Here is a 27824-nt window from a genome sequence, read left to right on the forward strand (position 1 = left end):
CAACGATGAGTCATAGGAAAGATGATAAAGTAAATATGGTGTTCCGACCCTCTGTGCTGGTCATATACCCCAGTGAGCACTTAGAAGTGTGACTAATCTATGTGGGCATTCACTGTGGGTTTGGGAAAGCCAGGAAAGCTTACCTGTATTCAGAACACAACTCCATGCACTAATTGATACATTAGATATTAAATTAACCTGTTTATTTGTGTGTAAAATATGTAGGCCTGGAATAGTACAACGATAAGGAAATGTTTCCCAACTGTCCTGTGGAGCGTGAAGAGTTAGCTCATCACATGGGACTGATGATCTTTGTTTCCAGCTGCCAAAAAGCATGTACACAAAAATTAATGCTTTCCTGATATTTCCAATGTAAGTAATTATGGAAGGTGCCACAGATGTGGCTGGAGGTCCCCCCCCCATAAAGTTTGGGCCTGTACTTGCACCTCTTGTCAGAAAGAAAGTGATGCCTGATTTGAAAATATTAGAAGTAACCCAGTGTTGCTTTAGAACCTGCTACCGATAGTTTCATTGTAATGGGACTATTTATATATGATCTTAACTTGAGCTAAATCTTCATTATAGGCAATGACAGTGTCCTTTTTAAAAATGGGGCAGAAACTTCTCAGTATAACTTGAAAATGCCCTTTTGTAATATTTAATTTATTTTTGTAAATAGTATAGGTGTTTAGACACATTTTAGCATTTGGTTTATTTTTAAATATTTTTATTGAAGAAAACTTTCTTTAAACAATACAAATTACCAATCACATAGCCAATTACAATTTCTCCCCTTTTCCCCCTCCCATCCCTCCCTCTCCCACCCTCTAAGGATTTCCTTCAGCTCCCCTCTCTTTGTTTGTACATATTGTTTTGTGCGAGTTATAAAATTGTACATATCATTACCTTATCTATCATATGTTCTACTAATGAATTGTGGATATTTGTTCAAAACCTGCCAAGGAGTCAAAATCCTTTTGTTGTCTTTTTAAATAGTTTGTAAAAAGTTCCCATCCTTCTTTGAAGTCAAGGTTGTCCTTCTCACATAGTTTGCATGCCATCTTTGCCAACTCCGCATAACTCATAAGTTTTTCTTGTCTTTGTTCTGTCGTTGGGATTTCCTCATTCTTCCATCTTTGTGCTAACAAGACTGTTGCCACTGTTGTAGCATACATAAATAAGTTTTTTATTTTCCTTGGCAGGTCTTGTCCTAGAATCCCTAACAAAAATGCTTCTGATTGTTGTTGTTGTTTTACAAATGTCATTTTAAACATCTTTTTCAATTCATTATATATCGTCTCCCAGAATTTTTTAACTTCTCTACATTCCCACCACATAGGATATAAAGAACCTTCTTTTTGTTTACATTTCCAACATATGTTTGATCCGGTTTTATACATTTTTGCCATTTTAACTGGTGTAATATACCATCTATATGTCATTTTCATGTAGTTTTCCTTCAAAAGAGAACAACCAGTTTCAAATTTCAAATTCACCTTCCACAATTTTTTCCCAATCCTCAAATTGTATGTTGTGTCCTATATCTTGCGCCCATTTAATCATGACTGATTTGACCTCTTTGTCTTTCGTTTCACATTCTAGCAGAATATTGTATGCTTTCTTCAATAGTTTCACCACTTCTACCGGTATAATCTGGAGATTGTATAGTTAAACGCTTTTTTAAAATCCTCCTTGAACATCTCATTTAACTGTAATGCAGCCATCTCTGAAAATGTTCTTTAATTTCTTCATAGTCTTTTAATTTCCATTTTCCTTCTTGGTCTTCCAATAGATCTCTATATGTAAGCCACTTTCCCTTTTTGCCAAGCAGTTTGAGTAACGAAGCTTCTATTGGTGATAACCACCAAGGTGTTTTTTTGTTCTATTAAATCATTACAATGGTACCTCGGTTTGCGGCTGCAATCCGTTCGGTGGAGGCTTTCACTTGTTGAGGCGTTTGCTCGCTGAAGGCACGCTTTTGTGCGTGCGCGAAGCGCCGATAGAGTGTTTCTGTGTGCGCTGCGCAGATCGCTTCTGCGCATTCGACGCTGCGGAACCCTGATGTAAACACTTCTGGGTCCACAGTGTTCGCTCATCGAAGCATTTGTAAACGGAGGTAGTCGTAAACTGAGGTTCCACTGTATACCTTTCCCAAACTCTCATTAATGATTTCCTAATTATATGGTTATAAAATCATCTATGTACTCTCCCTTTCCCATACCATAGGTATGCATGCCATCCATATCTATTGTCATATCTTTCCAAATCTAATGCTTCTTCCTTTTCCAGTTTTATCCAGTCTCTAATCGAAACCAAACATGCAGCCTCATAATATAATTTTAAGGTCTGGGAGGGTGAAGCCTCCTCTTTCTTTTGTATCTGTAAGTATCTTATGTTTAATCCTTGGCCTCCCCCCCCCCCCGACAAATTTGGAAATATCATTTTGCCATCTTTTGAGGCAATCATCCTTAACCATTACTGTGACTGTCTGAAAAAGAAAGAGCATTTTCGGCAGCACATTCATTTTTATTGCCACAATTCTTCCTAATAGAGAAAGGTTCATTCTACTCTATATTTCTAAATTCCTTTTTATCTCACACCATACTTTTTCATAATTATCTTTATACACATTTATATTTCTTGTTTTTAACCAAATCCCTAGATATTTTACTTTTTATGGATTTCTATCTCAATGGTTTATTTTAATTCATACTTTGAGTGCTTGCTTATTACAAACACACAAAAGAAGCTCAAAAAGCAAAGGTTGCCATGTTGGTCCACAACAACAACAACAACAACAACAACAACAACAAATGCAATAGCCACATTAGAGCAATAACTTTCTTTCTTTTCTTTTTTAAAAGACCAAAATAGTGTGTAAGCTTTCAAGTCCTCCAGAACCCTTCATCAGGCTACATGGAGAAAACAGAGAAATAGGGGAGAGGGAAATTGGCTGACATTGAAGTGTTACAATATTATGACAATGTCACCTGAATTTGGCAGAGGTTTAAAGTTGTTTTCTTTTCAAAATGGGCGTTATTTTTCCCTGCATGCTCTGTATGATAGCTTTTGTTTCATTAGCCGCAGTCTTTGGTCTAAGGAAGTAAAGCAAACAGAGGTCGACACAGGCTAACATTGATAGTTTCTTTGTTTGGTTATTCAAATAAGGTAGGCTGGCATTATAAGTTTCAGCTAGAGCTGATTCTCATCATGCTCTCAACTGCTGTACCAGTGTCAGTGAGGCCAACCCTATCTTGGTTTGTTTTTAAGACTTAGACTTTCAGAATGGTCTTGGAACCTACCCATTTAATGGTTGCTACCGTAAGTAGCGGATGGTGCTGTGGTCTAAACCACAGAGCCTAGGGCTTGCCAATCAGAAGGTTAGCGGTTCGAATCCGCGCAATGGGGTGAGCTCCTGTTGCTCGGTCCCTGCTCCTGCCAACCTAGCAGTTCGAAAGCACATCAAAGTGCAAGTAGATAAATAGGTACCGGTCCGGCGAGAAGGTAAACGGCGTTTCCGTGCGCTGCTCTGGTTTGCCAGAAGCAGCTTAGTCATGCTGGCCATATGACCCGGAAGCTGTACGCCAGCTCCCTCAGCCAATAAAGCGAGATAAGTGCCGCAACCCCAGAGTCGTCCACGACTGGGACCTAATGGTCAGGGGTCCCTTTACCTTTAAGTAGCAACAACCACCAGTAGCTGAAGCAGATTTCATTTTTATCCAACCCAATAACAGCAGAAAGGAGGGTGGGAAAGTATGAAATGGCTTAATTTGAAATCCATTTCTAGTCTACCACTCCTTAAGGCCCCCAGTGCACAACCTTTCCCACAACAAACAATATTTTGGCACCATCCAACTAAAGTTAAGCATTTAGTTCCATTGATTTCCCCCTCCCTTCCATTAGAGACAAGGGGACAAAAGGGCTCTTAAGTTTGACTGGATTGTGTACCTATAAAATACACTCACTGTGGAGAAGGAAATAGATGGATAAGATTGTCATGGCCTTGTTTTAATACTGTAACTATTGAATGTAGTACAGAAGTTCCTTAAGACTTCTTGAAAAGAAACCAGTTTCTGAAAAAACTGCCTTTTTTTGCAAGGTATCCTTCCCATTCATTTAACTGTCCCTGCCTTCAATGATAGAAATATGAGAAACTTTCCAAATAAATGTGTTTTTCAGTGACCTTCTACTGGGTGTAACTCTTTCACACTTGACTCATCTATGAGTCTCTTTTTTACTCTTAGCTTGCAATTCAAAGTGACTTAACAGTTGTAGATATTCCACTAATACATAGATATTCCAGTAATACGTGCATAAGAAGTAAATTGGCAAAATATATCTTGGGAAAGGATCCCAATGTTCTCTTGCAGATATTAACAGGATCATTTGTTGGAGGGTGGGAGTCATGTTCCGATGAGGTGCTGCACTGGAGAAAACGACTGCAAACTTGTGATGCAGTATTAATGATTCCTAAATACAACTTGGCCTTGAAATCTTTACATGTTCATGGGGTGATAAGAGAGAATCTCTGGGAAAAATAGAAGGAATACCCTCCACCTCATCACATACTTCATTGCAGGATTTATATTTCTGATTGGTGGAGTTCATCTTTCCCTTTGAGTAGTGGATGGATCTCAACCTGCATTCTGGGCAACACTGGGGTTCCTCAGGTGGCTATCAAGGATTTCTCAATAAGAATATTGCTCATGGCCAAATTCCCCTCTGGAGACAGCTTCCCCTCCAATGTGTGTCAACAAGGTAGTGTTTTGGGTGTTCTGTGGTATGCTCCCAGTAGCTAACCAAAATTTTGTGCTCACTATTGATTTTTTGCCCTCCAAGTTAGGAGGAACTCCCACTGTCATTTCACATTCAGAAAGCATATTTTTACCCTTCAAGTATTATTTTTAAAAGATTTTTAGAACAATGTACAAAACAGAAATAAAAGATGGATTATAACTAAAATAAGTGATAAGCAACACCTGTATATGTCTTCTAAGGCATGTCATGTCAACACAATGAACTACTGCCACTAGCTGTGAGGATAGAACAGGATTTTTTTAGAATGGACCACTTGATAATAAACCAATCAGGTTTCCGTTTAGTTAACAAATTGGCCATGTCCTTGCTTTGTTTGAAGTAGGCTCTGAATCACCTTTGAAGTATTGGCTCTTCTGATCAGAATATTCATGCATTGCAGGGGGTTGGACTAGATGATCCTTGAGAGTCCCTTGCAACTCTTATGATTCAATGAATATTTGTTACCGGAAAGAACACAAGGGAAGTGCCATATTGCAGTGATCAGCAACCATTTTGGGCCCGTGGGTCCATTTTCAAACTGGATAAACTGTCTTGGGCATTACATACCCCACAACTTATTCTATTGGCTACAAGAAAATGCTTCTTTCAAACCTGATTTCAGCAGGCCGATTTTGAATTGGTTAATTTGATGGCTTTGTTTTAATTTTAAATGGGATACTTTATCATATTGAATGCTTTTGAGAACTGCTAGGCTGAAAAGCAAGGGTACAGATTGAAATGATAAATATTGCAGCCTTCAAAACTAAGGACTTATCTTAAAGTAGAAGATGCTGATAACTAGAAACAGGGTTGGTTTTTTTGTACTGCATTTTTCTACCAGGAGACCTGTCCAACCCCAAAATTATGTTTCTCTTGAGAAAAACATCATATCCCACCCTTCAAATGCATCTGCGTCACTCAGAGCAGCTTTACAACAATCACAACTTAAAAAATCCCTTTAAAAAAAAAATCAGCCAAAAATGGATATAGGCTTCGCAGATAGACTATCATCTGAGAATGCTTTTATGACATAAGAATAATCTGTCTGGCAAGGTAGTCTCTTGCCATAATAGGAAAACTTTTACCAGCCAGCAAAAAAGCTTAAGAGGGCCAAGTGCATCTTGTCAGGTATTCCACGATTTTGGCTTGGCCACTGAAAAAGCCGTTTCTCCTGCAATTTGCAAGGTGTTTATAGTCAGGAAAATGCTCTGCAAGTGTCTTTTCTGTGGGTGGGTTGAATATGCTGCTTTCATACCATGCAAGTGTGTACTATTCTTCAGCCTGCCCTGATCCCACTGCTGATTCAAATGGCTGATGAGTATTGGTCTGATCCATGAATAGCTGTCATCTTCTAGGGAGGGTAGGGGCTATGTTGAAGGGAACATTTCTGAGTTTCCTGAATGCACTATGGTTGTGTGCTACAGCGCTGAGCCAGGAGTGTGGGCAGCTGCCATCTGTGGATGCATCCTTAGTCATGCTGTCAGATGCTTTGCAGTCTTCAAACAATTGTCCTTCAATAGACATAACAACAGCAGCATTATTTGGCTGGGGCAAGGCTTTACATGGAAACAGATGCTCAGGTTTATTATGGGCCAGTAAATTAAAAATTGCAAATCAGCAGTAAGTGTAAGGATACTGATAATAAGTAGCATTTTAGAGTGTTTGAAGTGCTTCGTGTGTATTCAGCAATTTTCAGAACAGCCCTGACCTGAAAGGTGTGGTCCCCTTTTGCAAGTGGAAAATTGAAGCTGAGAGAATAGCAGCTTGCTGAAGCTGGCAAGTGAGTTTGTTGCTGAAAAATATTTGGCTCTCAGTAGTTTGGAATTGTCACTGGAAGGGCTTTTTCATATGTTACAGCTGAGTGGGCATTTTGTGTATTCACCAGTACCGTGTGAAAGAGGCGCTTGCCTTTATTGCACTAGTACACAGTTGGCACCTTCTCCCAGTGACAAAAAGGCTTGTTAACAGGACACTCTGCATGTGTGCATGGTTCAAGTTAATTGTGGAATATGAAGCCCTGCAAGTAGGTAAAGTCTCTTGCAGGTACTTTAGCTCCCCCAACCTGTCTCCTGCTAACCACTCTCTTAGCACCCACATCTGTGATTATTTTCTTTCATTGAAAAAGACAATTTAACTCAAATATAGCCTCAGTTATATCTCCATGCCAGACAGAAAATAGTGCCCAAAAGCATTTTCTACCCTGCCTCTCTTATTCAACAAATATTCGGATCAGCTTACAAAAGAAAGAAGCTCATAACTTACATTAAGCCTTGTTTACTTACTAGACCTTACAAGTCCATCCATAACTGCTCATTTTCACTGCTGCTGATGTGCAAAGCAGCCAGGGATTGATGTCCAACTGGCCAGGGATTGTTGGAGACAAAACTATTATCTGTCACACTGCTGGATGTCAGCGGAGTTGACGCCTTGGGTAAAGGAATGCCGCAACAAATAAATTTTTAAGTGTTTGTCTGTTGTGCAAAATTACCTAAATAACAGAGCCCTGAGGACCCAAAAGAGAAGACTTGGAGGGCTGCATTTGTCCCCTGGAACTGAGGTTCCTCAATCATTGTGATGATCAGCTGATAAGACCTTCCTGTCCGTGATGCAGCCTATGGTTAGTGACCAGTAGAGGGAGGGCCTCTTCTGTGGTGGTGCTGGAAGTATGGAAACTCCTTCCCTCTGAGCTTAGATGAGTATCTGCATAATAATAATAATAATTTTTATTTATACCCCGCCCTCCCCTGCCAAAGCCGGGCTCAGAGCGGCTAACACCAAATATAAAACAACTGATTAAAATAAAACTCAAACAACAAGACTACATACATCAAAATTAAGTTAAAAATTAAAAATGCAGCCTCATAAAAGGGAAAAAGAAAGGGAGATTGGGGGAGGGAATCAGATTGGCTCCAGGCCAAATGCCAGGTGGAACAACTGTGTCTTACAGGCCCTGCGGAAAGAAATCAGGTCCCACAGGGCCCTGGTCTCAGGAGACAGAGCATTCCACCAGGTTGGGGCCAGTGTTGAGAAGGCCCTGGTTCTAGTAGAGGCTAATCTGATTTACTTCGGGCCCAGGACCTCTAAAGTATTGTGGTGTTTATGGACCTTAAGCTCTTCCATGGGGCATACCAGGAGAGACGGTCCCGTAAGTACGAGGGTCCTATGCTGTAAAGGGCTTTAAAGGTCAAAACCAGCACCTTAAATCTGACCCTGTACTCCACCGGGAGCCCATGCAGTTGGAAAAGCACTGGGTGGATATGCTCCCATGGCAGGGACCGTGTGAGGAGCCTCCCTGCAGCATTCTTTAAAAGCACACACACTTGTGTGCCTAGGCCTTGATCTCGATAAGTTGTTTTAACTCTGCCCTAGTCTTTCAGTTGCATTTTCTCCCTGTATTTTTATGTTTTGATAAGTATTTTAATATTGTTGTACCCTGTCTATAGACTCAACGTGGGACATAGTGGTGGGCAGGTGTATGCAGAGGCTTTAGCTAGAAGGGGAAATAATAATAATATAATAATTTATTATTTATACCCCGCCCATCTGGCTGGGTTCCCCCAGCCACTCTGGGCAGCTTCCAACAAAATATTAAAATACACAAATCCACCAAACATTAAAAGCTTCCCTAAACAGTGCCATTTTCAGTAATATTGTTTTCAGGGCTCCTTTTTAATGTTCTTTATCTATGTAAGTACAGTACATATAGTTCTCACATGGAGGCCAGCAAAATAGTTTTTGTTGAAAATATGTGTAGGCTTGGAGGCTTGAGGTTACTATATTCTTCAGTGCTGTGAAGGCCAGCCCCTCCCTCCAGGCTCCTGCTTCACTGTTAACAGGAAGGTAAGTAATTGCTGCCTTGTGTTTTGATGACAGGTGAGGATAAAGTTTTGCCTTGTTTTCTGGAAGATGTGTCAGTTGAGACCCAAAGAGTGGGAGGGCAAATATCAGGGAAATGGTTAATTGGCACCAGCTGCAATTGGGTCAAAAATGGTCTGGGAGCCAGCTCTGCAGACCAGGAACTGCTCATTTGTAGAATGTATTTATCTGTTTTAATTATGTACTTCTGTTTCCCACACTCCTCAGGTTGGAAGGCAAGAGTATATAGAGCCCAGAGACACAACAGAAAAGGAGACCTAGCGTTTCTACTGAAATGAGCCGGGACCATAGAGTATGCTTATTGCTATAGTTACCCAGGTATGCTGAATTGCCTCTTTTGCAACCTATCTCTGTGATAGACCCTAAGATCTGGACACTTCCTCAGTCCCCTAGCTCCATAATGGATGAGACTGACAATGCTGCATGTTTAAAAATAACGAGACCATCTGTGACCAAAAATCATAAATTTTACAGACCCTACAACTGCCATCCATCCAACTTCTAGGCTCAAAATGTTTTATAATATAAATTGTCTTTAGATCCCCACCCCCCGGTTGCCCTCATTTTCCATACATGTTCAAAACTCTTGTTCAAAACTGGCAGCTAGAAATCAAAGGGTTCTGAGCAACCTGCTGGATTTTCCAGAATAAATATGGTTTGTATTGCTTGCTTTGTTTCAATTTTCTTTGTTATTTAATTTTATTAGCTGCTTAGATTTTCACTATGGAGCAGTGCAGAAATATAATGAATAAATAGTAATTAAATGGGTACAGCTGTAAACAAGTGTACTTTACAAAAAAATATTATTATTTTACGCCTGATAGACAATACAGTACAGGGTAGAGAGCAGTGTGATATTCTGGAAAGATAGTATAATATGGTTGTGTTAGTATAATATGGTTGTTAGTATAATATGGTTGTGGCAACAGTAATCCGGTGGGGGGGATGTTTATCTGTTGTTTGTGCAATAGGCTTGTTTAGAATGAAGTTAATGGTACAAGTACATAGCAGTGTTTTTCAGTTAAGTTTCCCGTCAGTCCAACCCTAGAAGAGTCACCTGCCATATGCCGTTCTTAGTAGTGGTTCCCATCTCAGTCAAGCTAGCATTATTTGTTGTCTCATACAAAAGTTCTCACGGCGACATATACCGTGGCTGCTTGGGTTGTGAACATGATCCGTGCGGGAGGCAATTCGGCACTTCTGCGCATGCACAAAGCGCGAATTAGCGTTTCTGCGCACGTGCAGAAACCCGGAAGTAACCCATTCCGGTACTTCTGGGTTCAGCGCGGAGCACAACCCAAAAAGACGCAACCTGAAGCGGCTGTAACCCAAGGTATGACTGTAGACTGTTAAAAACAACCATCAAGTTTAACAATAAACAGCAGAGCTCCAAAATATATAACAGAAACAGCAATAAGCATGACTTTCACATTTCCTCAAATGGCTGGAATAAATTATACATAACCCAGCACCAAAAGGGTGGTAATGTTAGCGCCATGAAGGCCCCATCCTTTTAACACTGCATCCATGTATCCCATGAGACACCCTAACAAAACATGGTAGAAGAGGGATCTAGATGGTTCTGGTTTTCTGTAACCGCACAGTGAAAAGTGGATAATTTATTATTACTGTTACTAAATTGCTAGATGACTTGCAATGGCTCTGCAAGGCTTTCTGGCTTTCAGTTGTTTGTTACAAAAAGACATTTCTCTTCTTTTCTAGGCTTTCAGAAGTACAGGTGTATATTTGTGCATTTTCAGGTCATCCCCAGTATGTAGCTTATGAGGTGCTGTAGGTAAGGCGCTTCTCCCTGAGCCACCATTTTGCATAGCTTCACAGCAACCATTTTGCACCTAGCTAGTTGGTGGCCCGACTGCAAAACCATTTCAGTAAAAGCTGAAGTACCAGTAGATCTTGATGTCTGCTTACCCCTTTGGTAGAGGATGGCCAGATGGTAGGACCATGATAAAGAAAAGGGGTGGTGGCAGCCTCAGTGAGGGGGCAGGGGGAAGACACAGAGGGGTTGTGTGCCCCACAGACCCACTATCTGTCTTTTTAATGTATATAATTTGCCCTGTCTTTGGGGCTTTGGAGCACTTGTCAGCAACTTATATTCATCACTTTCCCCAAAGTGTGTTTGTTTTCCTAAGTGCCTGGCCAGTTTACCTGGCTTTAGAAACTTATCCTTCCTGGAGTTTCTGATTCAAATGCTTATCAGATTTATACCAGGTTAGTTGCCCCAGTTCAGTGGTGTGATCTCACTTTGCCCAGCTCTAATTAAGCCTTTTTTAAAATCCTTGTATCCTGCAGTCTTTTAAAATGTTGATTGGTTCCGTGTCCCAAGGTGGAAGGATTACAATCCTTCTTCCCCGCAACCCTGATCTTTTTTTGTTTGTTAACTTATACACTTGTAAGGAGGAAAAAAACACTTCCCTAACATTTTAAGAGATTCTGCACAGTAGCAGTGGGGTTCTCCCCCCCCCCCCCTAAGCACATGTGTCTTAAGGACTTGCTGTTTGAGTGGCACTTGGACTATTATTAATAGAGGATTATATCATGAAAAGGTTTGTTTGGAAATAAAACAACCCCATCTTCTACAAAATATGCTTTTTAAACCACAAGAGCACTACTTGGAGCAGCAACAGAAATATTTAAGGCCAGGGGAGTGGACATTTGAATATCCTCATTCCTTCCACTTTTTCAGTCACCACTGCTGCTGGATAGAGCCATGAACCAGCTGCCTAAGAGGAAGTGCCCTAATTTCAGACACAAAACTTGGGGGAGGGGGGCTATTTTCCCATGTGGTCACTGTGGAACATTTATAAAAGCCACAGTTGGGAACAGGGTGTCTCCGTCATTGCTGCCTTCCCCACCCCAAAAAACACCTTTGTATGGGTGGAGTTGTTTTTATTAAGCTGCCATGAAGGCCTGTTTTCAGGCAGGAAAGCAGGATACAAATATTTCAGATTTAAATAAACAAACCGAATGCTCTTAGAAACATCTGTTTAACAGTTAAACAGAACTGCCCAGGGATGGGGAACCTACGGCTCTCCAGAGATTGTTTGACTCCAACTCCCATCAGCCACAGCCATTGCTGCCGATAGTCAAGGATGATAGCAGTTGGGAGTCCAACAATGTGTGGAGTGCCACAGGTTCCCCATCCTTGTCTTTGGGGAACATGGAGAAATTATGTCCTTAAAAGTTGCTTTCTCAAATCTGCAGAGAAGGCACCTGAGTTAAACAAATTTAAATACTTCCAGTGATTTCAGTTGTCTACAAATTTCCTCCCCGCCCCCCAGGTTCTGAATTGTTACCTACGGACTCCATTGTCAATGAGGGAAGAAACTGACTGGGAACTGGAGGTGGGAACAAGGTCCTAATACTCTTCACCATGCGCAAAGGGGTGCCAAAAGACCCAGATGCAGCTGACTTGTTCTACAAAGATGATCCTCAGGAACTATTTGTGGGTTTACATGAAATTGGACATGGAAGTTTTGGAGCAGTTTACTTTGTAAGTAGCTTTTGCTTAATATCCTATTCTCTGTGAAACAAAGTAAAGATCTCTTTTCATAGCAATAAGCATGTTTCACTTGAGGAAAAGGGTTTTTCTTCATAGTCAAAGCTATTTATACCCTTCTCCACAATCCCAAAATGTCATCCATTATGCAAATAAAGAAAATGTATACAGTTTTATTTCTAGGTTTTATTGTTGCTTGTTTGCTTTGCTGTTTTTTTATACATACACAAATGTGTGTGGGTGTAATATGATTTTGGCAGTAACTCAATGGCTATATAATACGCAGCCTTGGCCAATATGCACATGGGAACTCTGGCCTCTGCTTCTCTGTTGCAGAGTGATGGATCCCATTCACAAGGGAGAAATGGTGTATGGAGGTGTACGCTTAACCTTAAAAGTAGAGAAGGAAAAGCAGGGAGACTGTGGTGCATGGAAGGAGGATTTAGCAGATAACACACCTTCCATTTCTCACCTGTACAACTACTTCCTCTTGCTGATTCACCATAGGGAAGCATTTAATAAGGAATTCCAGGACCCATGTTTGTTGCCAGGCTTACAGCTTGGCGCTTGAGCCACTGAGTTTACAAAATATTCCAGATGGCCACCCAAAAAGCAGACAAGAGCAGCATCTCCATCTGACCGAAAGATACCTTGGCTTCTGATGATGAGTCCTCATGAAGGATGAACACAAATTTACACTGTGTGTGTGTGTGTGTGTGTGTGTGTGTGTGTGTGTGTGTGATCTCCTAATTGCAAATAAGAAGTGTGGGCTATCTGGTGAGTTCCTGGCAGAGATTAGATTTGGATTAGGGACCTCACTGAGCTCCTCATTTAAGTAATAAAAATAAATACAAATATTATTAAAACAGAGGTGGCTAACCTGTGGCCCCCTCAGGTGTTTTTGGACTATTATGCCATGGTACATCTGCATCAGCACAACCTGGATGCCTTCATCTGCCCTAGCTGGAACAAAACATGTCTCTCCCGTATCAGTCTCCACAGCCACAGCAGGCGCTGTAACTCCGAAGTGTTTGACCTCATCCCTAAAGGTACACTCTTCCATTGTCTCCTGAGACAGACGGATGCCAACCGTTGCCTTCAGTCCCTCAGCCAGCATGATTAATTGATGGGAGTTGTGGCCCTTCGAACACTTTTGAACTACAAGCTAGCTACCTCTGCTTTTAAAGAGAGCTACGCATCACAACGCAGTCTGTTTTGTATGCTTCCAGATGCAAAAGATGGCTGCTTATGTGCTATCTAATGAAGCTGACCCAGTTTTATAAATGAAGTAGATTGAACTTATTAGTTTCTCTCTGTTACGGCAGTGATGTAGCATTCCTTGAAAACGAGGCAGTTCCACTTAAAGCAGCCTGCCGCACAGCATTACTTACAGTCTGTCTGAGCCTGTTATTTAACTGCAAGATGTCTCAGGCTGTGGATTAGTCCTTCAAGGAAAGTAGAGAGAGCCCTGCTGCTTTAATCATTTAAAGCTCCACCAGACAACACCATGGAAGAGTGTTCTGCGGGGAGCAATTCTCCTCCTCCCAGCCAAGGAGATCACACCAAGCGGTCTATAGCCACACCTTTGTCAGCTTCTTCTGGAGCTAGGCACTGCTTATTTTAAGCAGCCGGTGTGGAAAAAGAAACACCAGATGTTACTGGCATTGCAGAAAGTACTTTGGGAGGCTGTCAACTAAAGCTTCATTTTTTTTATTAGCAGAATAATACAGAACCACTGACTCACTTGAACCAATAAATAGCACTTTTGAAACATAAGCTGTTAACTTTCCAACGTTCTGTTTTATTTGAATTTCTGCTTGACGGCATAGGATGGGTGTCAACTAAGAATTGCAGCAAGACTCATTTTCATTTTCTTTAATTAAATCATCTTCCTGTCCCTTTTTAATAACACCACCCCCAACATTTGGTGTGCTGAGAATATTGAACTGAGGACAGCAAGGCTCTCTATCCACATTAAAGGTTGCCAGCAGGAAGAGCCACAGGCTCGCTGTCCAGTGTAACAGTGCAACTGTGCAGAATGAGGTAGTGCTGCCTCAGTGGCTCTTGGCTGGCGATGCAGGATGCCTTTCACCTGACCCTAAAAAAGCCTGGGATTCTTACCTGTCTGTTCATTCTGAGCAACGTTTCATTGGCGGAGACCAAGAATTACATAGAGTTAAGAGAGAGCAGTGAGGTTGCCCGCTTTGCTGATAACACCAAAGTATTCGGGGTGGTAAAAACAAAAATACCATAGGATTGTGAAGAACTCTGAAAGAACCTCTCCAAAAGCAGGTAATAAAATGGCAAAGACAGTTCAGTGAAATGGTGAGGGAAGTGAGCAAAAAAGAAAGAAAGAAGAAGTCCTGTCTTCATATATTCATTGATGGGATCTGAGCTGGCAGTGACTGACCAGTAAAGGGATCTTGGGGTCATGGTGGATAGCACAATAAAATGATTGATCCAGAGCACCACAGCTTTGAAAAAAGGTGAATTCTGTGCTGGGGATAATTAGGAAAGGGGTCAAATAAAAAACAGTTGGAGTTGTAATATCTCTGTTCAGATCTGTGGTGTGACAGCACATGTGATGCTGTGTACAGTTGTAGATGTTGTAAAGTGAGCAAAGGTGCAGAAAAGGGTAACCAAAATGATCAGAGGTCTGGAACAACTCCCCTGTAAGGAAAACTGGCAACTGCTTTCTGTTATTATTTGGAATGTTAAAAAAATGCAGTGTAGACAAAGTGGATAGCTTTTCTTTCTTGTAATAGCAAAACCTGGGGTCATCCAATGATGCTGAATGTTTAATGATTTAAGACAAACAGAAGGAGCACTTTGCATGGTGCATAGTTAAGCTGTGGAATCTGCTGTGGAATTCAGAGTCACAAATATGTGGGGGCTACCAACTTGGTTGGCTTTAAAGGGGGTTAGACAAATCCATGGTGGATGACACCATCAGTAGCTGTGAGTTGTGATGGCACCATGCCTCTGAGGACCAGTTGCTGGGGGATAATAGCTGGAGAGGTTCTTTCCTCCTTTTATGCTTCCCAGAGGCATCCAGCTAGCCATTGTTAGAAACAAGATGCTGCTTGGCATGCCAGTCTGTTTGCCCTACTTCCTACTGCCAACTCTGATGCCGCCCAACAACTTAACCCCAGTTTCCAAGAGGTTTCTGCAGCACTATGGAAGGGTGTCAGGGCTGGCACAGAGTTTGTCGAGTCTTCGCAGGGAAGGGTGTTTCACAACTGCTGGAAAAACTTTTGAGCATTGTCCTTACCCTTCAGATGACATAACCAAGAATGTTCATTTTAGCTGATCTTAATTATTGGAGCACAAGAGAGGATGGCGTGGTCTTTGTGGATTTGAGGGCAAACTGCTGACTCTTGAACAGCGTCTAGCCTACCGTGGAATGTCAAATGTTTGTGCAGGAAATGGTACTGACCATGCCAAAAGCAACGGGTGAGAGACATGTGCCACTTCTCAAGCCTGCTACTGCCCATCCTTGCACAGTGGCACAGAGGGGTATGGGTCTGCTGCCACTTGTGCTTCCCCACCCAACGAAGCAGCTTAGTGATAGAGTGTATGGTCCTTCTCAAGGTTGTTCTAAGGCTACATGGGAGAGAACAGTAGGAGATGTCAAGGTTAATATTTCAGTACTGTTTGAAAGATGCTGGGCTTTGGCAAGTGGTACTGCCATCTGCATTGATTCTGTGGAATGCCATTCAGGAGGCTGATAGTTTAGCAGACCTGTGCAGAATCTTGTGTTGCTGACACCTAGCATGACTCCTAATGCAGTACTAACAATTCTTTGTGATGAAGTGTCTCTCCTTGATCAATTGGCTTCGTTGAGTTTAGGGGGGGGGAATGAGTAAAAAGTCTTACCTCTTTATTTCTTTCTCCTCCTTTACCCCCCCCCCAATTTCCAGGCCACCAACGCCCGCACGAATGAGGTGGTGGCAATCAAGAAGATGTCCTACAGTGGGAAGCAAACAAATGAGGTAAAAAGGACAAAAACAACTCTGCAAATGCCTCTGTGTTACAACAGCGAAGCAGGCTGTTCCGTTGTGTGTTGCTGTGGGTTTTTAAAAATCAATTCATATTTTTAATGCCAAATTAGGCTTTGGAGTGGTTTACAAATATGCTACCTACTTCTACAGAAAGACACTTTGAAAATAAAATAAAACTGGACCAGCATTTACTTGTTAATAAAGTGAAGTGGGAATGTAGACCACGCAGGGAAACTGTAGCATGCCAGGTGTTGTTTGACTGCAGGTCCCATCAGCCCCAGCCAGCATGGCCAGTGGTCAGAGATGATCAAAGTTGTAGTCCAGCAGCTTTTGGAGGGCCACAGATTCCGCTTTTCCTCAGTGTAAGCTACTTGCAACACTAGAAATTTGAAAGTGTACTAAACGAGTGTACTAAGCTAGAAATCTCTGGAGACCTTCATGTGAAGGTTTGAAAGCCACTCCTTCCTTACTTTTCCACACCACCTAGCAATGCAACTCCTACTCTACTCAGCACTTGTATGGTGTTCCCCATCACCTTCATTATATTACGCTATTATCCTGCTATTCCTTCTGTAAGCTCAGAGTAGACTTTCCAGGTTCTCCCCACTTCCCCCAATTGTGGCTAGGGTTGCCAGACTCAATAGAGGAAAGGACTTCTGTGCCTTTAATTGCCCTGCTCTCTTTTGAGTCTGGAAACCTTAAAGAGAAACCAGCAGACCCTTTGTTTAATTTCCAAGCAAAGGGTCTGCTGATTTCTCTTTAAGGTTTCCAGACTCAAAAGAGAGCAGGGCAATTAAAGGCACAGAGGTCCTGTCCTCTATTGAGTCTGGCAACCCTAATTGTGGCTAGGGTCGCTGAAACATGGTAACTAGCACTAGATCACCTGGTTTACTTCATAGCTCAAGGGGGATTTGAATCTGGGTCTCCCTGGTCATAGTCCAACACTTCACAGCACAACCTCTTTTACTCCTGGGCTCTCTTCCATCCGGTCTCCTCAAGTTCCCTGATCTCTACTACCATGTAATTGCTCGTCCACCTAGATCCTGCATGCAGGTTTCCTTCAGCCTTATGTAAGCTGCTGTGCAGATCTCCAACATTCCCACCCAGAAATTGGAATTTCTGTCACCATTCTGTGGTACTTCTGCACCTTTTGAGTCGCGTTTGGTTTAACTTACTTTCATTTTGGTGCTTAATATTGCACATTGAGATGTGCTTTCAGGACTCTCCCTATTCCTATGACAGTAATTTGTTTTTTGACTGTTTTTAATACTGAATATTGGTGAAGGGTGGGCAATAAATTTAATAACAGCAATAATACTGTTCCTCAGTCCAGTGATTTAATTTTGTTCGTTTGTTCTTACATCTTGCCCTTTCTCTCTTAAGCAGGTTGCGGCCATAAAACAATACTAAACAAATCTAAAAATCAAATTAAAAAACTTAAAAATGTACAATGAAATATTCTATGTATAACAGCCAGCAATATTTATACATGTTTCATGTTACACTATGTTTCAAAGGCCTGTTGACACCTGAATGATACCAGTATGGGGAACAACTAGATCCTTGTAAAAAGGGAATTTCTACTAGCCAACTCCTCAAATTCAGTAGTCATGTAATGTAATAAAATGCTCCTAAGTGCCCATCCATTCTTGTGACCAAAGCAGGCAATAAATAATAATAGTAATAGTAATAGTAATAATAATAATAATAATAATAATAATAATAATAATAATAATAATTTATTTATACCTCACCCATCTGTCTGGGTTTCCCCAGTCTCTCTGGGCGGCTTCCAACAGAAAAATAAAACACAGTAATCTATTAAACATTAAAAGCCTCCCTGAACAGGGCTGCCTTCAGATGTCTTCTAAAAGTCTGGTAGTTGTTTTCCTCTTTGACATCTGTTGGGAGGGCGTTCCACAGGGCGGGTGCCACCACTGAGAAGGGCCTCTGCCTAGTTCCCTGCAACTTGGCTTCTCGCAACGAGTATTCAGAACCACACAACTTGTATAACATTATTTAGATTTTTGCTAAACCTCTAAATATACAGTATCATGTATCTTTGCTTAATGTGCATATTTTGTTTTGACTGCAGTATTTGCATGACTTAATCTGATTGCCCTCTAGTAACTATTAGCCTTGCAAAGAGGCCACTTGGCCTGTACATCTTCAGCAGATGCACGCTTACAAACTTTTGTTTCAACTTACCATACTTGTGTTGCTAACAAACAAACGAGGGGTGGGGAGCTGAGGTTCTTAGAAATCCAAGTTCTTCCCAGGTGTAGAACTCCATGTGAAATTGCCTCTGATTCCAGCTCACCTTGGAGATGTTCTTATTTTGCTATATGGAGAAATTATTATTTCATTATTTATTCAAACCCTTTATACCTCTCCCTTCAGCCAAAAAGGCTCTAGGGTGGTTTGCAGATTAAGAAAATCAAGACAGTCCATGCCCTCAAGCTTATCAAATTAAAAAGGAAAGGGAAAGGGGGATTGAAAGAAAGGGAGGAGGAAATAAGCAATTTTGGGTACTTAGTCCTTTGTTACAAGTTCTTCCAGTGGATGGCTGGGATCAAACAGTTCAAGGAGAGCAGGAACCAACAGTTGCTCATCTGTCACATTCTCTTTCCCCCTCTTTTCTCAAGTTTGATCTAAAGACTGAGTTTCTTCTTTTTTTTAAAAAAAAAAAACAGAAATGGCAGGATATTATCAAGGAAGTCAGATTTCTACGACAGCTGAAGCACCCCAACACCATAGAATACAAGGGTTGTTACTTGAAAGAAAACACTGCCTGGGTGAGTGAAAGCTTTGCTTGGATTTCACGTCCTATGGGCTGTGAAGAAGCTGTTTTTCCCTGGATGCAATGCTGAATTGTTTCAATCATCCCACACTGCCACTTATTCTTTAAAGGCCTGATCCCAACATTGTTATATTGAATGGAAACTGAAAATGTTTACAGTTATTGGGGGTTCGCAGCTGGGTTGCCTTGTCTTGGCGCACTGTTTGTGCTGCTGCTTAAGGACAGACATGTGTTTCTAAATACAATGGTTGCTCATTAGAGAACTAGGACCAGCCTCATGGATGCTCCGAGGACCTCCAGAGTGCTTAGGAAGGCTTGCCTGCCCTTAATGCTTTGTATCATCATAGCATATGCAAACTATTGTTACACACCACCCCAATGTCTGAGTGGAGAGATACTCCCGTGGATCCAATGCTTAGTCAGGGTTCAGTTTCTTTGAAAGAAAGGCAGCATAGTCTGTAATGTCTTTAGAACATATGGCTTTTATTTACACACCTACGTACAACCTGAGCATTGGGGGGGGGGGCGCCCCTCATAGCATTAACACCAGATCTCACTTCTCCATTAGTCACAGCTTCTGTGATTCTATGTCTCTCTTCCCCAGCTTCCACCTTACTCTAGCCTAGCCCCAGTTTGGCCTATTGTTCTCCATCACTTAACTATAGCTATTACAACCTAGCTCAATCTTTTCGATGTTGATCAGGGTACTTAAGTTGCTAATTAAAGTAATTGTCTTACAAAGTTCAGCAACCTATTCCACTAGATTCTAACCCTCACTGGATGCAGGATCCCCAAAACTGGAATGGACTTAGGGCATCATCCAGACCGATGCCCACCTCCTATATGTTTACATATAGCAAACAAAAAACAAACAAAAAGCAGCTGTTGTGAATTGCCTAGGGAGGGATTTCTTTCTCTGGGGGCCAGATTAAATGGCCCTCAAGTCACGTGGTCCTCTGACCTGTCAGTACCACTTTAGGCTACAGGTGAGGTGGTGCACATTTGAATGTTCTATGTGGATGGAAAGATTTCAGCACATAGAAATACAACATGTGGGGGAGAAGGCAAAACTGAAGCTTTTTGACAGCATGTGTATTGGGGGGAACACTCAAATATGGAGCATTCTCTGTGCAGCCTCATAGTACAATACTCATATGCTTTCTGCTAACTGTATAATCAATTCCTAATTCCTGCCTTGCTCCCACTGTGTGTTGACCCCATAATCCCCCAGTAATGGTAAATAAATTGTCGTGTTCTGTTGTCTTCACCTACTTGAAGCCTGATACAGTACTGTACATGGGATTGGGGGGGGGAGTTGGCTACTGTAGCCATTGCATACCAAAATTAACATGTATATCTTGGAACAGCTCTCAGTCTTGCTAAACTTTGGTCAAAAACTGGAACTCTCGGTTTTCTGGGTCACTGCAAACTCTTGGCGTAATACATTGCAAACTTAAAGTTGTTTTAAACCATTTTAGCTGTCATGGCTTTTGCCCAAACAATCCTGGGAATTGTAGCTTGAGGAAATTGCTGTGCTGAGACTTCATATGAAAAACATTACCTTGCACAAAACATTTCCCAGGCTCCACAGTCCTCAGTGTAGATACACGCCTTACACTATGCTCTTATATTGCTTGGTGAATTATCATTCCTTCTCTATTTTAATGGCTGCATTTATTTCTGTTTCTTGCAGTTAGTAATGGAGTACTGCTTAGGATCTGCTTCAGATTTGTTGGAAGGTAAGCCTTGAAATATTCCTACCATGCTTCTTTGACAGCACAGCTTTGCTTTTAGTGGTGGCAGTTACCTACCCTACAGAGCATTTCATAGGTGATTCACAGTTCAGTCTAATTCTTTCCTGTTTAATATATGGGTGGTATCTATCACGTGTGATGCATCACATCTGACTGGCTGTTGCTTTTCAGTATTCCAATATTAGGATCACAATCCTGGGTCTGCATGCAGTTGGGTTAAAGTAAGCCAAGTATGTCAATCCATCACTTGTATTCTCATTTCCTCGATTCTTGGTTAGGAATTTACTGTGGTGGAAGGCAAATTCAAAACTGGAGAGAGGTGAGCCTGGGCACCAGCTACGGAGAGGAGGAAGGATTACAAGCCCTGTTCTCCCTCCTTCCTGTGGCCTGCTTCCAAATTCCATTGTCACATATCCTGCACATCCATAGGCATACTTTGTCTCTTAGACTGGCAGCCAGGAAGCCAAATAGCACCATTCAATAGGCCAGATTTAGCCCAGGAGCCACTAACTCTTATCCTAGGTAGGTGTGCTTGCACATTTTAATTTCTTAAGTAACTACAGTTGCAAGAAAATCGTATGGAGAAAATCACTCTGGTTTTCTACCCTGATCTCTTTCTTTCTTGCAGTGGAGATAAATATGTAAAGGTGTACAAAATATGATGACGGAAACATGTGAAGGGAGGGTGAAGCAAAGTGCATTTCATTTCTACACCTGGGTGGGTTTCGAGGAAAAAGCTTGATGGAAGAGATATGGCACAACATTAGTGTTCTAGGAGGGAGTTCCAGGCATAAGGAGCATCAGGGAGAATGGGTGGAGTTGTTTCAGAAACAGTTTTGGCAACTGAGGCTGGTAGAGTCAGAGGAGAGATGATTGTAAGCAGGAAGATAATGGCAGGGGGATAGGAGATGTCTGTTTTTCAGTTGCTTCTGCTTTGATCACCATCTCAGGTATTTGTCCTCCTGCTTAGAAGAGGGTTTTTGTTTGTGTTGACCCTATTGCTCTGCTAGCAATAGTATAGACAGTGCTTCCTACCCTAGCATTGCATAAAACTCATTTTTGTCCAATTTCTCTCCCCCCACCCCACCCTCCAGTTCACAAGAAGCCACTTCAGGAAGTGGAGATTGCTGCCATTACCGATGGTGCCTTGCAGGGGCTGGCCTACCTGCATTCTCATTTTAAGATACATAGGTAAAAGCATGCAGTTCTTTTCCTTTTTAAAAATGTATCACTACTTTTCTTTGCTTTGATTCATCTGATTGGGGGAAGTGGTATTCAGACTGGTTCAAATGGGTTTGTTTGCCTCCTTCCCTAACAAAGGATTGTACTCACTATCTGGGAGCACGTATAGATACAGGTTTTGTCTTTGGATACCCAAGAGGTATCTGTAGCATGAAGCACCTTTCATAAGCTAAGGTTGGTGTGCCAGCGGTGACCCCTCCTGGCCAAAGAAAGGCAACTGCTGGTGTTTGATCACTGGTAACATTCGGAGCAGACTACCACTTTGCCTTATATAGCTTTGAAAGCTACTCCAGTTGGTCCAAAATACGGCTGCTGACTGGGGCCAGCTGAATTGGGAATGCATCTTGGCAATTCCTTAGTAACTTTCATAGGCCACTGATTCACCTCCAAGGTTTAAAGCCCTATACGGCTTGGGACATAGATATCTAAAGGGCCACTTGCTCTTACGCAAATCTGCTCGAAGTTAAAGTCGTCTTCCAAGCCCCTTCTCTTTGTGGACCCACCTTCAGTTGTTAAGTAGTTGGCACCAGGAAGAGGGCTGCCTTGTTTGTAGTGCTCTACGTATGAATGTTTTCCCTGGGACTGGCCCTCATATCATTCTTGCACATTGCAAAGTCCTGATTTACCAGGGCCCTTCACAATGTATTACATTATTTTTATAATATTTTTTCCTGCCCTTCACCATAAGGTCCCAGTGCAGATTACAAGGACAGAATATGTGATTTCCAAAAAACCCCACACCCAGTTAAAACCATAATAATAATAATAATAATAATAATAATAATAATAATAATAATAATAATAAAGCACATAGAACTGCTCACAATGGAGCAGAACAACATAAATTCAGTAAAATATTGCTTTAGATGTGTTTTTTTGCTAGCGATGTATTTTTATTTTTTCTTGTTCTCATTTGTTCATTGTAAACTTTCTGAGAGTTGTGAAACTGAAGGGCAGGGTACAATTTCTTTTCTTTTTTTTAAAGGGGGCTTATAATATTGTGGGAAATAATAATAATAATGGTATAGTTAGCAGACTACAAAGTTATTATGCAAAAGGAAATGTGACTCACAGATTTATTTATTTTTGCTGGATATATAGAGACATGTATTATTTTATGTAAGTTGAGAAAACCTAACCCAACAAGGTGATTTGTTCCAGAATTTATAGAATCAAAACGAAAAAGTAATTTTAATAACATATTGAGGATTGTGTTCACTACATCAGAGGTAGCCAACATGGTACCCTTCAGATGTTGTTAGACTCCAGCTATTATTCCCATCAAGAGTGGCCAATGATCAGAGCTTATGGGAGACCTGCAACATCTGGAGGGCAACACATTGGTACTACTTGTAGCCTGATTTCGTTGTGAGCTGATGGCATCTTGCTAACTGATGTTTGCAGAGGCCTTGCACTATACATGTAATACATAAATTGTCAATACGAATAGAATTGAACCCATAGATTAGTAGAAATGCCTCATCCAACAGGGCCCAATTTTGATTTCCCCTCCTCTTTCCTCTTTAATGTTCTGTCACCTATCAAACTAATCTCAGCCTAAACTCTTCCATGCTAGAAGATGTGGTAATCCATCTGTTCTCATAGAACCAAAGAGTTTTCCTCTCATGCAGCTTACTCTATTTGCTCGTGTCCAGACTCGGCCTACGATGAACTGCTTAAGAAGAAAACTTGGCTGCAGCTCTGCCAGTTACTTGTACTAAGACATCATTGGGGTTGCCTATTACCTGTATCTCACCTTGGCACCAAAGCTTCAATAAAGGAAGAGTATCCTTGGGTTTGGGGGCTGGATGAGAAGCACTGAAAACAGACCTCCAAGCTGCAGGGTGTTTATTTCATATTAAACAGAAACCCTCTTTGAAACAATGATTGTGGTTTCCTTCTTCTATTCAAAAGGGATATTAAAGCAGGAAACATTCTCCTAACTGAGCCAGGTCAGGTGAAGCTAGCTGATTTTGGGTCCGCATCCATAGCCTCTCCTGCCAATTCCTTTGTGGGGACACCTTACTGGTAAGTGAAACTGGAGTGAAACTTTCTGTTTAGTCTTTCGTGGGATGCTTTATATGTGAGTGAGACTGTGTATTCAAACACACAGACAGACACAAACACACACACACACACACTGATCCAGTTTGTAACTACAATTCTGACCATTTAGATAAATCTATCCCCCCCCCCCAAAAAAAAACTATACCATACAATGTGCTACTCAATTTTGAGTTGATGGGGAAATGCATTTTCAGGGAGAAGCACAGCAGCTGTTTCAAACAATGAGCACAGGGGGAATAACACTCACGCAGTTGTCACTGGCTCTTACAGGTGTTGCAAGACTACAGGTGTCTGCAGTACTATTGAAGCCACTTCCTCCACAATAGTGAAATCAGTACCTTTATGATCACCCTTATTATCTCATACATGGGAAAATCTCCCAGAAATTTCTCCAGCACAAATTTCATTGCTTACAGTGCTGCTGGTTCACATCTACCAGCTTTGACCTTCCAATGGATGGTGCCCTCCACTTGCCCTTTGCTTGTACCCACTCTTCTGCTCTTAGTGGCAGCTAAATCTACAACCTGGAACTACAGCATTGCCTTTCTTTGTAGGGTTTCCTCTGTGTGGGAAAGGCTCTGCTGCTCCAGGCTCCATCTGCCCATGAGGCAGCTTCTGTGAGTTGAGAGCAAGGCCTTTTGGCTGTAGCACCAGAGTGATTGGACTCAATCCTGCCAGATCAAAATCAGACACTGGGGACCTGCCAGGTGTTGGATGATGTGAGCAACAGTCCAACAACATCTGGAGGGCCATGGTGTCCCTATCTCTGTTTTGGGTGGTAGGCTTTTCTGGCCTAAATCTTCTGAAATAGGCTCTCTCTGCTTTTTGAATGTTCTAAATTTACAGGATATCAAAACTGTTTTGGGTGCTTGGAAGAGGAAATAAGGGGTTAAATGTATAATAAACATTAGTATGTTCAAAATGCTCCATATGCTGCCGTGGCCCAGTATCTTCATCTCCAAAGTGTAGATGCTAAGAGAGGCTAAGAGTGGCTTGCCCCAACTCGGTCCTGGACACACTGACCAGATGCTTGGAGGCTGTGGCTGGATGGCTTCGTGGGAGCCGTCTGAAATTAAATCATTCGAAGACAGAGGTCCTCTGGCTGGGTCGGGATGGCATAGGGTTGGGGGGCCAACTCCCTTCTCTTGCGGAGGCTCAGTTAGTGCCAGTGCCTTCCATTAAGAGTTTGGGTGTAATCCTTGACACCTCCCTTTACATGGAGGCGCAGGTTGCAGCAACGGTCAAGGCGACATTTTTCCATCTTCGCCACATCAAGCAGTTGGTCCCTTACCTTTCCCGCCCCACCCTGGCCGCAGTGATCCATGCGACGGTCACCTCCAGGCTTGACTACTGTAACTCACTCTATGCGGGGCTGCCCTTGAAGCTGTCCCAGAAACTCCAGCGTGTGCAGAATGCTGCAGCAAGGCTCCTCACAGGGTCCTTGCCATGGGAGCATATTCACCCAGGGCTCTGCCAGCTGCACTGGCTCCCGGTGGAGTATCAGGTCAGGTTTAAGGTGCTGGTTTTGACCTTTAAAGCCCTATGTGGCCTAGGACCCTCATACTTATGGGACCGTCTCTCCTGGGATGTCCCGCAGAGGATCCTAAGGTCCATGAATAATAATAGCTTAAGGGTCCCGGGCCCTAAAGATGCCGGATTATCTTCCGCCAGGGCTTTTTCAGTGATGGCTCCGACCTGGTGGAATGCTCTGTCCCACGAGACCAGGGCCCTGCAGGACTTGATCTCCTTCCACAGGGCCTATAAGACAGAGCTATTCCGCCTGGCCTTCAATTTGAATTAGCCTGATCCTCCATTCCCTTTTCCCTTTCCTTTTTCTATGAAGAAACACTTCTGGGACCCCACATTTAAACTCTTTACTGGTCTCCTTGCTGGCCCTAGCAGGACCAACTTGGCCAGTTAGCCCTGGCGATCACTTGATATTTACTAAACTGGGTTTCCCCCCCCCCAAAAAAAGAAAGACACTGAATTTTATTGACATGGATACTACATTTATGTTGTATTTTATGCTGTTTTTAAGCTGCCTTAAGTTGCTTTTAATCAATGTTTATATTTGCTGTTAGCCGCCCTGAGCCCGGTTTTCAAATCGGGAAGGGCGGGGTATAAATAAAATTATTATTATTATTATTATTATTATTATTATTATTATTATTATTGCCTAAAGCAATAACAGCTAAGCCTAACTATGGTTTAAAGGTGAAATTCCAGTATGCTGGTGCACGGGGAGAAAACCATGTCTGCTTTGCTCCTTCTCCGCTCTGTTGTTGTTGTTTAGTCGTGTCCGACTCTTCGTGACCCAATTCCTGTGCTCCTATAATACCAATAATTAAGCCGTGTTTTGGCTTACTGTTATGCTTGAATCCAGCCTCATGGTTTGGAGAGACACAAACAAACCATGAGCTGTAAGCAAAGTTTCTTATTGGTTTACAGATCCTGGTTTGTTTGGAGAGAGACAAACCATGAGCCCAGGCACAGATGTAGCACTAAGCCAAACCATAGCTTACTTCCTGATAGCATAGGAACAAGGGAGAAGCGAAACAGCTGCAATTTTCTCCTCGTGCACCTGCATGCCACACGGTAATCTTCTAAGTCGTAGTTAAGCCCAACAGTGGTTTCAGGTGACATGGAAATGAGGCAACTCACAGTTACATGAGCAGCTCCACTTGGCTGGGGACCGTCAGAGTTGGGCTTTCCTTGTCCCTTGGAATGTGTCCAGGTCAGTGCCAGATTTACGTATAAACTAAACAAGCTATAGCTTAGGGCCCCACTCTCTTGGGGCCCCCAAAAAAATTTAAAGGAGAAAAATACTGGATGTGGATTTTAAGCTAGAGCTTAATAATTATTTCACTATTAATATACTTCTTAATTGTATTTCAGTACAATTACTTTGATAAAATACGTATTTTGTTATGTGCAAAAGGCTTTGGATACCTATTAGGTCCATAAATTACCATATAGCATATATTCAAAACAAAAACCAGCGACAATTTGTTGTTGACAAAGGACAGCTGGACATATAAAGGGCCCCATTCCCTTCAGTAGCTTAGGGCCTCATCAAACCTAAATCCGGCCCTGGTCCAGGTGACTTTCTGCTCTCCATCTCTTGCTTTGTTAATTGCCTGCAAAACTAGAATCTAACCAAGGACACCTCTTGCATGGACAAATATTAAGCAACTCCTTGGTGAGCTGCTGTGGACACGCAGAAACAGATGGGGTCCAAGCACAACATGAAGCTGTGTTTGGGTTGGGGGCACATAGACTGCAGGAGCTCTATGTGTGCATTCTATGTGTATGTGTATGTATGTGTGTATGTGTGTATGTATGTATGTATGTATGTATGTATGTATGTATGTATGTATGTATGTGTTCCCTCTCCAAAGCCAGCAGTGTAGTTGTGTTCCTAGTGTGGATTTCCCTGCTGTCTTGCCTTGTTACCCCCCCTTTTTTATCTTAGACCCCGCCTTTCCCCACTGTGCTCCAGATCCCCTTGTTTCTTTCATAGCTGCACTCCCAGGCTGAGCATCTCCAGGAAAACACTGTTGGTGTATCAATGAGAAAACTCACCGTCTCTGGTGAGACTGAAATTGATGCCTTAGGACCCTTTCAGCCCCTGCTGGCTGACTCCAGGTACAATGCCACTGAGGTTGGTGTGGGTCGCCCATCTGCCAGCATGTTGCAGACTCATTAGGTTGTCCTTTTTCTTTCTCCTTTGTTTTGCTCTGCTCATACTCCCTTAACCATCACCTCTGGAG

At 42.1% G+C, this 27824-nt stretch overlaps 1 protein-coding gene across 6 annotated transcripts in view; it reads left to right on the top strand.

Annotated features, from left to right (window-relative positions):
* The window catches only part of TAOK3 (TAO kinase 3), a 122800-nt gene that overhangs the window by 23680 nt on the left and 71296 nt on the right, over positions 1-27824 (top strand). For 4 of the 6 annotated variants that reach the window (XM_035099363.2, XM_035099367.2, XM_060269985.1 and 1 more), the window contains exons 2-8: positions 8881-8991; positions 11973-12184; positions 16111-16182; positions 18885-18986; positions 20685-20730; positions 21840-21936; positions 23902-24015. In XM_035099363.2, the coding sequence (XP_034955254.1) occupies positions 12065-12184; positions 16111-16182; positions 18885-18986; positions 20685-20730; positions 21840-21936; positions 23902-24015 (551 nt within the window). In that variant the 5' untranslated portion in view covers positions 8881-8991; positions 11973-12064. Of the gene's footprint in view, positions 1-8880; positions 8992-11972; positions 12185-16110; positions 16183-18884; positions 18987-20684; positions 20731-21839; positions 21937-23901; positions 27700-27824 lie in introns of those variants that run through there. The other 2 variants (XM_060269986.1, XM_035099369.2) reach the window with 2 other exon arrangements.

The sequence above is a fragment of the Zootoca vivipara genome, chromosome 17 (assembly GCF_963506605.1).
Source record: "Zootoca vivipara chromosome 17, rZooViv1.1, whole genome shotgun sequence".
Lineage (NCBI taxonomy): Eukaryota > Metazoa > Chordata > Lepidosauria > Squamata > Lacertidae > Zootoca > Zootoca vivipara.